Source organism: Priapulus caudatus, unplaced genomic scaffold, assembly GCF_000485595.1.
Source record: "Priapulus caudatus unplaced genomic scaffold, Priapulus_caudatus-5.0.1 Scaffold28, whole genome shotgun sequence".
Lineage (NCBI taxonomy): Eukaryota > Metazoa > Priapulida > Priapulimorpha > Priapulimorphida > Priapulidae > Priapulus > Priapulus caudatus.
This window is the reverse complement of record NW_014577089.1, coordinates 629,707-640,300: the sequence shown is the minus strand read 5'-3', so window position 1 is coordinate 640,300 and position 10,594 is coordinate 629,707. Positions and strand designations below refer to the sequence as shown.

The window sequence follows — 10,594 nt, the reverse complement described above, 5'->3', positions numbered from 1 at the left end:
TGTTTGATATGCATTGGATATGTTGCGTATAACCCTGGTCGCAATGTAAGAGGACTTGTGTGCGTTCGTTCGTGCAGGGGTTCCGTGTGTATTAACAACAGCTACACCAGTAGTCATTAATTTACATTAATCTTTTCAGGCATGTTGTCGCGTATGTCGGCGGTGGAAGGCATCAACGCCATTACCGGGCTGTTTAACGGTGCCGCACAGGTGACGCTGCGTATTGCTACCGTCTGCACGCGCAGCATGCTCCAAGACATGGCCAGCATCAGTGTAGGCAGGATCTGTTACATATGAGATATGGTGGATTTCTAATGTTTATCTATGATTTTAGATCAGCGATACAGTCCCACGCACGGGAAATTGCGGGAACTTAAGCAGAAGTAAAGAGAGGAAGGCCACACAACGAATTCCGTGCAGACCCGAGCCAGGTAGGTGGTATGCTATACAATCTACAGAGCGAATGTCAAATGCCGCTAGGGGCAACGCAGAACGAGATTCCTTTCCTAATGTTTCACGTTAACGGAACCTGTAATATTTTGCAGCCACGTTTGAAGACGAACCTACGTGACTGCGGCAGAGACAGGCGGAGAGGCGATCGGTGCGCTCGTACTAGGTCATTCGCTGCGTCATGCTCAGGTCACCCGTAGACTCGTCTGCATGGTTACCAACAAAGTCTCTCTTGAATTCCGGTGAGAAAATGACCAGTAACATGCGGTCCCTCGTTCTCCCTAATCGGCACGCGTTTATTACGGATAAAACAAACCGTACAATCATCATAACCTATGGTGCGTCTACTATAAGGTTGACGTAATCTAGTAAAGAAATGCGTGTGTGATGACATTAAATGTGGGTGTGTGCGCGCATGCGCAGATACTTGCTGTCGGAGCTGTACAACGACATGATACCAATTAGCGTTCTGGAGAGGATCAACGCCATGCGGATGTTCGTCATAGACGAATCCCTAGTAGCACTTGACACTTGGCAGTATTCCCGCCAATACTCCAAATGTGTGTTTCTTGCGCCTGCCACGCTGGTATGTCCCTCTACTTCAACCTCTGTTCAACCTATCTTTCCTCTAGCTCCCAACGCGCGCCTTTAAGGCTTGGCGCGCACGTTTTCCTCTCCCGTATACGAGATGTGATCCTGCATGTCACTTCAAACTACGTACTCTTTCCCTGCACACGATGTACGCTGTTGCATGTTTCACATAATAATATGTAGATTACCTGGATGAAAATGCGACATGTCATTCTCTCGCAGGTGCACCACAACATCGACCATCTGTTCGGCGAACCTCAACTCTCCGCTGTTGCCTACCATCGCCGGCCTCAAACGTTCCACAGCAGCGTCATGGTCGTAGAACCGACGGCCGCTCATAACACATTCAAAAGGTTACAGAAATTGGCCCGAAATTGCGAGGATTCGCTCGACTTTAGCAGTAAGTGACTATAATTCTACATGGAAAGAAGGGTAGGGGAATCTAAGCGCAAGCTCTAAACGCGGTCAATTCTATAGTGTCTCGTCTACCGGCAATAAGGTACTTGACATATTGACTACACGAAGTACCAACGAGAACCAAAATGCTCGATGTTGGCTATAGCCTATACCGTCATTACGTTAAGTGACTTTTTAAGATGAAGGATCCACCTGCTATGCTATCCACCTTTACATGCTGAACGCGCACACTACTAACACCGTGTGTATTTACGTAGTTGTTGTTGTTGTTAGAATCTGATATTTCTGGGTGTTAAGACGTGTCGCGTCGTATTCAATTTCAGGTTGTGCCGACCAAATCCTCAATCGTCACTTTAAGAGATGGCACGCGCTGCCACCGACCTACTGCTCCGAGGTCAACAATTCGTTTGCCTACGTTCCTCCAGGAGGAGAGTAAGTCGGTTTCTGCCATTATTTTCACGAGCATGTTAATGTTTTTAATAGTATGTATGACATTGATATAATCATAATGAGTGGGGTACAGTAACACGGCATTACCCGGGTTCGTTTGTACTCATTAAACCGTACGTGCGGGTATTTTGGCTTACGTGAACCTTTTCTGATAAAAAACGATAAATCTGTCGCGCGTGTACAACTTTTATGGCGTTTTCTGTATTGTACTCATTACATGGTTTTAATCGGAAAATAATTTGCTAGCCAAAGGCGTGCATATAGAACGAACTTATGTTAATTTTTATAGGATTGCATGATTAATTTGAATATCTGCGTGAATTTCAGCGCTCTAACACGCTGTCTCCACACATACGGGTCTCGTGGTTTTCTGGAAACACGTGGAAGCCGTGGATGCTAGCAGTTTGTGGAAAGGAGCAGAAGGTCGGTATAGTCGTTAGTTACTACTTTACGAAGCTAAAGATATTAGAATTCATTATAGAACGTGACGTAAGTTAACGCGAGAATTTATCATCGTCATTGTCGTTGCTTTCATCGGCATCCTCATCATCGTCACTACCACAACTATGGCTATAACCGCGACTGAGACAGCGAACAGAATGATATTAATGTTACGTAATGAAATACTTTCCAGATTTTGTGTATGGGAGGTGGACAGGTTATCCCGCGCATCTTGAAAAGTGGTTTGAGATTTATGACAAGCACGTCAAACCCCTTCTCTTCACGCTTCTTTGGTAAGTTGTACTCGCAAAAAATTGAATTATACGAATCAGCTATAAATACGAAAGTTAACAACTAATAAAATAACTATCAATAAAACTTTCATAGCTTCTTATAGTCGTTATTGAGTTTCATCTCTTTGTACGAATTCGACGCGGTACTATAATTTCCTGTAAAGTCGACATTCATTATAAGATGGTTATGTAATGTATTCATGTTTAGAACACCAGGTGCGGGGCAAGGCATCCATCAAATGACAGGCGACCGTAGACGCCTTCTCTCTCTCTCCCTCTCTTGCTTGCTCTCTCTCTCTATCTTGATCTCTCTCCGCTGTTCTCTATTGCACAGTCTCTGACAGTCTCTCACACTATATACATATCACCATGGATCTGTTACATATGAGATATGGTGGATTTCTAATGTTAATCTATGATTTTAGATCATCGATACATCCCACGCACGGTAAATTGCGGGAAACTTACGCAAAAGTAAAGCGAGGAAGGCCACAAACAACGAATTCTGTGCAGACCCGAGCCAGGTATGGTAAGCTATACAATCTACAGAGTGAGCCAAATGCCGCTAGGGGGCAACGCAGATCGAGATTCCTTTCCTAATGTTTCACGTTAACGGAACCTGTAATATTTTGCAGCCACGTTTGAAGACGAAGCCTACGTGACTGCGGCGGAGACAGACGGAGAGGCGATCGGCGCGCTCGTACAGGACAATGGAGTCAAGTGAAAGGAGGGGAAGGGATGAAGTAGAAGTTTTGCACCTTATAGGTTAGGGCGCTCTCCTAATTATAAACACAGGTCTACTTATAACAATTTATTGCAGAAATATATGCTGAGATGCCCCCTAACCATATTAAATGCATATTCATCACAAAATATAACTCCTCTGTTGCGATATTGCGCATGCGGTAACACGCTAACGTAGACAGATTGTGTACTGACTGTTAGATGCAGCGGGCCACTTACATGCAATATCTTCTTCCTATTTCGTAAGAAAGGTCTACTGATAAAATATTATCATATAAATCTATGATACAATACCTCCTCTACATTTTAAATGCATAATTTTTGCAAAATAGTATTCCTCCCTGGAGATATTACGCATGCGCGAGCACCATCTTAGGCGTGCAGTATGGGGTGATGAAAAATGCATAATATAGCTTGCTGAGGTAGAGAGGGGTAGGAGACTGAGGAGAGACGACAGAGAAGATAGCCGAGGGGCGGTAGAAAAAGAAGGAGGTTGAGCAAGACACAATGGAGTCAAGTGGAAGGAGGGGAGGGGATAAAGTAGAAGTTTTTCGCCGTATAGGTTAGGGCGCTTTCCTAATTATAAACACAGGTCTACTGATAACAATTTCTTACAGAAATCTATGCTGAGATACCCCCTAACCATATTAAATGCATATTCATCACAAAATATAACTCGTCTGGTGAGATATTGAGCATGCGCGTAGAAAAAGAAGGAAGCTGAGCGAGAGAATTCCATATGGTTAGGGGGTATCTCAGCATTAGAACTGGATTAGAAAATGTAATAAGTGACATAAAAGTGGTAAATAGTAACAGATAAGCAAATATGGTAACTTTGTAGCTTTCCTGCGTTTATTAATTTAAAGCACTCGTTTACAACAACGATACAAGCTGCGCCCATGAAGACGTCCCAGGCGATCTCAATTATAACTATGCCTTTCTAATGAGATTAATATACGTAATATTAGAGAGTATACTACATTTTTTAAATGATCATATGTGTCTTTATTATTATTAATAATAAGATTATTATAAAAATTATAATTGAGATCGTCTGAGACGTCTTCATGGGCGCCATCTTGTATCATTGTTGTAAACGAATGTTTTTAATTAATAAACGCAATAAAGTTACCATATGTGCTTATTTGTCATTATTTACAACGTTTATGTCACTTAATTTTTACATTTTCTAATCCAGTTCTAATGCTGAGATATACCATATGCCATATGGAATTCTCTCGCTCAGCTTCCGTCTTCTTCTACCGCCCCTCAGCTATCTTCCTTGCCGGGGCAGCCCGCCTTTTCTCAGTCTCACACCCCTCGCTCCCTTAGCAAGCTATATATTATGCAGTTTTCTTCAGTCCGTTATTTCAGGCGGCTTTTTTCTGCATTTTTCTGTTATACGTGTATCAGTGATAATCATACACTGACGATTGAAACGCGCTAAGCAGGCCCTATCAATATGCGGTGGGTATAGCGTTTTGGGATATACCGAGCGCACCCTTATCACGTATCTAATACAGTTAGGTTTGCGGTTTTAAAAGAGGTTTAGCGCGAGTATGTACAGGATTAGTCTTATATAATTTTATTATGTATTGAAATAGCTAGGCCTATATAATTATAGTATACTGTATTGTAATATTTCAAGAAAATAATATTATTTTGTTATTAAAAATATGGGAAAATATTGTAGTTAAGAAAATATATGTCGTCCTCGCACTGGAAAATCGGTGGATGGCGTTTATTAATTTCCTAAAATAACTGCTGAGCCATAGTTTAGCTTAGTTAGTTCGCTTATGGAAAAGGCCGTTTCATTGTAGTTCCTGGAGAGATGCTGAGATGGGGTGCGCGACGCTTCCCAGAATGCAACTGGTGAACCCCGCCTAGACTATCCCACGCTCGACAGTTCCACTCGCGTTATACTGAACGCGTCAGTGTAACGCAAGTGAAACTGTCGAGCGCGGACCAGTCTAAACCCCGCCAAGGTTTGCGGGAAGTTTATGCGATACAACGATATTTCACAACACAACTTTTTGTGATTATGGAGCTGTCCCTAATTAAAAAACAGTTATTTACGGCCCAGCGTGAGTGTTGTTCTCGTGGTCTTCTACAATCATCTAAATGGTGAGTTTATAATATTGACAAAACACCGACACTATCGATGAGTTGCAACTTGAACTAGCGGCGTAGCGCTGAGAGGGTGACAGTCAATAGTATTACTATTAGTATTACTATTACTATTAGTATTACTATTAGTAATAATCTATCATATGTCCCCCAGGGTACTGCCGGAACGTACCCTGGTAGTGGTACTATCTAATATGCCGGATCGTACTTCGCCTACTCCACTAACGAGTCTAGGGAGTCGCCAACGCCTACTCCCTAACCCTAACCCTAACCCTAAGTCCTAACCCTAACCATATCAGATACTAAGTTACCAGGGTACGTTCCGGTATACCGGATCGTACGGCGTACCCAGGGTACGTTCTGGCAGTACCCTGGGGGACATAGACCCTATGAGCTGAACTAGCAGTGAATCGTAAACTCCATCGAGACTTTCGCATTCAGCGGCATTGTCTCCCAGGCATAACCTCATAATCTCTGAAAATTAGTCCAAAGACCAGGGGACTACTGTATATCGAAAACGGAGAATGAATAAATTAACCCATCTGGTTTGTTTGTAGTAATTGGATGTCGCCTACGTTCCATGTTATACCCTACTACTACTACTACTAGGGCTCATAGGGTCTATGGGTAAACATCAGGGCCCCGTTGTCAGAAACAAAATTAGTCTTAACATTAGTCTTAACACTATTAAACATTTTCTCGTAGACCGTCGACAGCACTTTGTTTCATATTGTTACGAGGAAATCTGCTACGATTTTTCATTCAGGTAACTTCGCAGCGTTTCTGACGACGGTCTAAGAGAAAAAGTTAATGTTAAGACTAATTTTGTTTCTGACAACGGGCCCCTGGTTTAGCGTCGTAAATTAACTTGCAAACACCACTGCCAGCTGGCGCTACGCGGTCTATCGACGTTTTGGACGTATCAGTGGAAGTTCTCCACCAGCTTCTCCCCCTCCTCCTTCTCTACCAGCTTCTCCTTTCTCCCCTAATTCCTCCTTCTCTACCACCTTCTTCCTTCTCCCGCCCTTCCTCCTCCACCAGCTTCTCCCTTCTCCACCAGCTTCTCCCTTTTCCACCAGCTTCTCCCTTCTCCCCTTCTTCATTCTCCACCAGCTTCTTCCCCTCCTCCTCCACCAGCTTCTCCCTTCTCCCCCTCCTCCTCTACCATCTCCCTTCTCCCCCTCCTCCCCTTCCTCTTTCTCCACTAGCTTCTCCCCCTCCTCCTTCTTCACCAGCTTCTCCCCTCCTCCTCCACCAGCTTTTCTCTTCTCCCATTCTTCATTCTTCACTAGCTTCTCCCTACTCCACCTACTAGTACTACTCTAAACCAGGGGGAAAAATATAATTTATTTTTCGGGGGCTACTTTTCAAGCTTGCGTGCATGAAAATAGCACTCTAAAATTTGGTTTGCATTGAACTTTATGCAAATTTACGGGGGCTCTTTTTGGCATTTCCGGGGCTCTTTTTGGCATTTCGGGGGCTAAATCGCCCCGAGCTCCCGTGTATTTTTTCCACTGCTCTAAACTTCCTCCTCCCTCCCCCTCCTTTTTCCCTCCCCCTCCCTACACTGCTCCTTCGCTACCCTGTACCAGAACTACGAGAGTGCTGACGATGTTCCACTGATCAATACGCTGAGAGTTAATTTACGACGCTAAACCTGATGTTTACCGGGTCTAAGTCCCCCAGGGTACTGCTGGAACGTACCTTGGGTACGGTCCGGTATACCGGAACTTACTCTGGTAACTATTTGATATGGTTAGGGTTAGGGTTAGGGTTAGTGTTAGGGTTAGAGTTATGGTTAGGGTTAGGGTTAGGGAGTAGGCGTAGGCAACTCCCTAGACTCGTTAGTGGAGTAGGCGAGGTATGGTGCAGCATATTAGATAGTACCAGGGTGCGTTCCGGTATACCGGACCGTACGCAGGGTACGTTCCGGCAGTACCCTGGTGGACATAGACCCTCTCAGCACTACTAGGCTATGGGACAAATTCGATAAAACAACACCAAAATCCAAATCATCCAGAGAGACATGATACAAGATTGCGTAGCACAGCTTTGCTGTTGATCCTGAGCGCTGCGAGCGGATGAGACGCGCAGTTCCGTGGGATATGCGCACGCGACTGCGGGGATGTTCAAGTATGAAGCGCTGTCTGCAATGGAGTACGTGCGCCAATTTCGAGGCCCGGCACACGTCTCCACAGCGGTCAGCGGATAGTCTGTAGTTTTAGAAGATAACAATGAAGACTTTGTTCTAAATAAGAACTATCAGCGGCGAAATATGAGCAATATACAGCCCTTTGAATTTCTTGACTAGTCAGTCAATGGGCTTGTTGGGGGTCCATTATGCAGAGCTTCCAATTGAAATGGCCCATGAAATTGTCAGGTGGAATAGTGTTTTTCGGAACCCTAAAGAAAATGTCTTCCTCTTACATGCACCCCTTCCCTGATCAATCACGCAATCAGGCGTAAACAATTTATAACAGAGATGAAATGGTGTTGAGTCTGTGGCTCTTGACGCACGTGCATTGACGTACAGGACTGATGAAAGCACAGGCACTTGCAACGTCTCAATAAAAATAAATATTCACACAATTTTTCACAATGATTGACCACCTGTGTGCAAAATAGGTGAACGTATGTGAAACATATACGGTTAGTACTTACTGTGACATATCTGTAACTAACTGACACCACTAAATTGGGCAAATGTTCCATGCACCTTAAGAAATTCTGAGAAATTACGAGGTTATCATCGCAAAACTACCGAACACCGCCCATCCTGACGTCACAAAGCCATATGTAAACAAACACGCGCCTTACAGTAACGTGTGTTGCGAGGTGCCTGCCTCCGATATCCATTTCGAGGCCTGCCAAGCATAAAGCGCGTGGGCATGATGTCACACAGACAGCTACGTTCATTGGCTAAAACAATCGAGCAGCGCGGGTAGGGATTTTCGGAATTATTTAATTTTAAGAAAAACTTCAAGGTTTAATGAATGACGCACTCGTTCACTTTTCCACTTCGATGCGAAATGCATCGACCGGGCCTTTCATTAGTTACGAAAAGCAAACAGTCTCGCCAAACACCTACACGCAGTAACGGTTCACGTTGGTGACGCCCCATTCATGCCCATCAACGAAGAAGGCGGGGCTTATTCTGATTACGGAGATGCGAAAATACGACAGAAGGACGTAGCGCGTGTTATTTTCGTATTTGTGGCAAACTATCGTAGGAACGGTTCTAGCGTAGCAGAATGCCCTATTTCCTGAGATCGGCAATTTGGTGTTCCAATGGGTCCCCATCTTTAAAAATGTCAAAGACTGGTGCCGCGTAGACTGTGATTGGAAGACACAAAGTGTCAATCCTCGGCACGCCTCGTCATCATGGCCGCATCACGTCAAGTCCGCGCCCCACCACCACCACGCTCATGCTACAGCACATATATACAGGGGTAGAAATTAACTTTTGAACAATGGAGTCCAACGGACTCCCTACCCTCAAAAAGAGGGAGTCCGTAGCAAAAGGAGGGAGTCCGCAGTCTGAGGTTCAACATTAAAGACATTAACAATAACGCATGTGCTTATTTTTAAGATTCATGCCGTTGCACGTCTGCCAAATTTTCTTTGGACATTTAATAGCTGAACAAATACAGTAATTCCGCGAGGCCGTGCTCCGGAATGAACTAGTCAGTATAGCAGAATTTTCAGGGAGTCACACGGACTCCTGCATATGTCAAATCAGCGAGTCCGACAGTAAATCAGGGAGTATTTGACTCCGGATTTTACACCCTGTTATACATAAATACATGTACATCTAAAATCACATATATAAATACATGTGCCGCACCTCAATTAGAAGCGGTAACCAAGTATTGAGCCTAGTATATTTCCCCTCACGGTATGGCGCACTTATAACCACAGGCAAATACAGCGAGTTGAAATCCTGAAGCCAAATTGCGGTATTACGCGGTATCATCGTAACAGATACTATCTTACAGGTAAGGCCAAAAGCCGTCTAGTGTATTCTGCCCAGTAGTGCGTTTCTCTAGTCACACGCAAGCCTCCCTCAGGTAAGTTGGTTTGCTTTTTCGTTTCTAGGAACTGAAACTGAAACAGACTAGCTTATTATATCAGTACATGATCAGCACTTGCGTACATTGGTATATTATTTTATTAAACTCATAATAAACCACTGCCCATGGAGGATACATGATAGCTAGCGAGCGTATTTGGCTGAGAGCGGTCTATGCCCCCAGGCAGGGTACTGCCGCGAACGTTCCCTTGGTACTATCTAATAGTGGCGGACCGATACCTCGCCTATCCACTTAACGAGTCTAGGGAGTCGCCTTACGCTACTCCCTAACCCTGAACCATATTCAGATAGTTACCAGGTCGTACGTTCGGCAGTCACCCTGGGGGGACATAGACTGCCATATGAGCGATATTTTGGTATCAGCTCGACTGTATTTCTTGCACAATTATATCAAATGAACAGATTTTGAATTCGCAGCTAACATCAGATTTGTACACTATAAACATTACACTTTCGCTTATACATCTATTAGTGAATGTATCACACTTATCACTGCACTAAGGATCATTATCAGATAATTTGCAGCCCCTAATTTTTAAATATGTCATGTTAGTAATTGTAATAACAATAAATGTTTTGCAAATGCCCAAAGGAAGCAGCCAACAGAGCATCAATGCAAGCCAAATGGAGAGATAAACATTACAGCACAACTATAAATGTTTTTATATAATGTTTTTTTTTGTTTTATGTGAGCTTTACCTTCTGTAATCAGTAAATGAATTACTCAAAATATCATACAAAGGGTTTCAATGCGATCATCAATTCTTTACGTTTTTCTTCCTGCCTGTAAACAAATCAAGAAAACATTAGCGTCACTAAAATGTTTAATTCCACCTTACTGCTGCCAAGCTTTAATTTCCAAAGCCTCTATTTAGGTGATGAATAAAAAGGCTAAGAAAGGAACATGTCGCACACATATAGTCTTGAAGTAAATGTGGTAAGAAAATTCAGTTATTCACTTCGTTCGCAAATGCTAGTAAGAACGCTGCCG

At 43.6% G+C, this 10,594-nt stretch overlaps 1 protein-coding gene and 1 long non-coding RNA gene across 2 annotated transcripts in view; both read left to right on the top strand.

Moving 5' to 3' along the window:
• Nucleotides 1-1,787: 1,787 nt before the first annotated feature.
• LOC106815186 lies at nt 1,788-2,910 on the top strand. The gene is made up of 4 exons (XR_001394713.1): nt 1,788-1,890; nt 2,236-2,331; nt 2,543-2,642; nt 2,851-2,910. It is a non-coding gene; the product is annotated as an uncharacterized LOC106815186 (long non-coding RNA).
• Nucleotides 2,911-5,308: 2,398 nt separating this feature from the next.
• The window catches only part of LOC106815411 (cell division cycle protein 23 homolog), a gene marked incomplete in the record, with an annotated part of 19,588 nt that continues 14,302 nt past the window's right edge, over nt 5,309-10,594 (top strand). Inside the window, 1 exon segment of the mRNA XM_014819871.1 lies at nt 5,309-5,510. Within this exon segment, the coding sequence (XP_014675357.1) occupies nt 5,428-5,510 (83 nt within the window).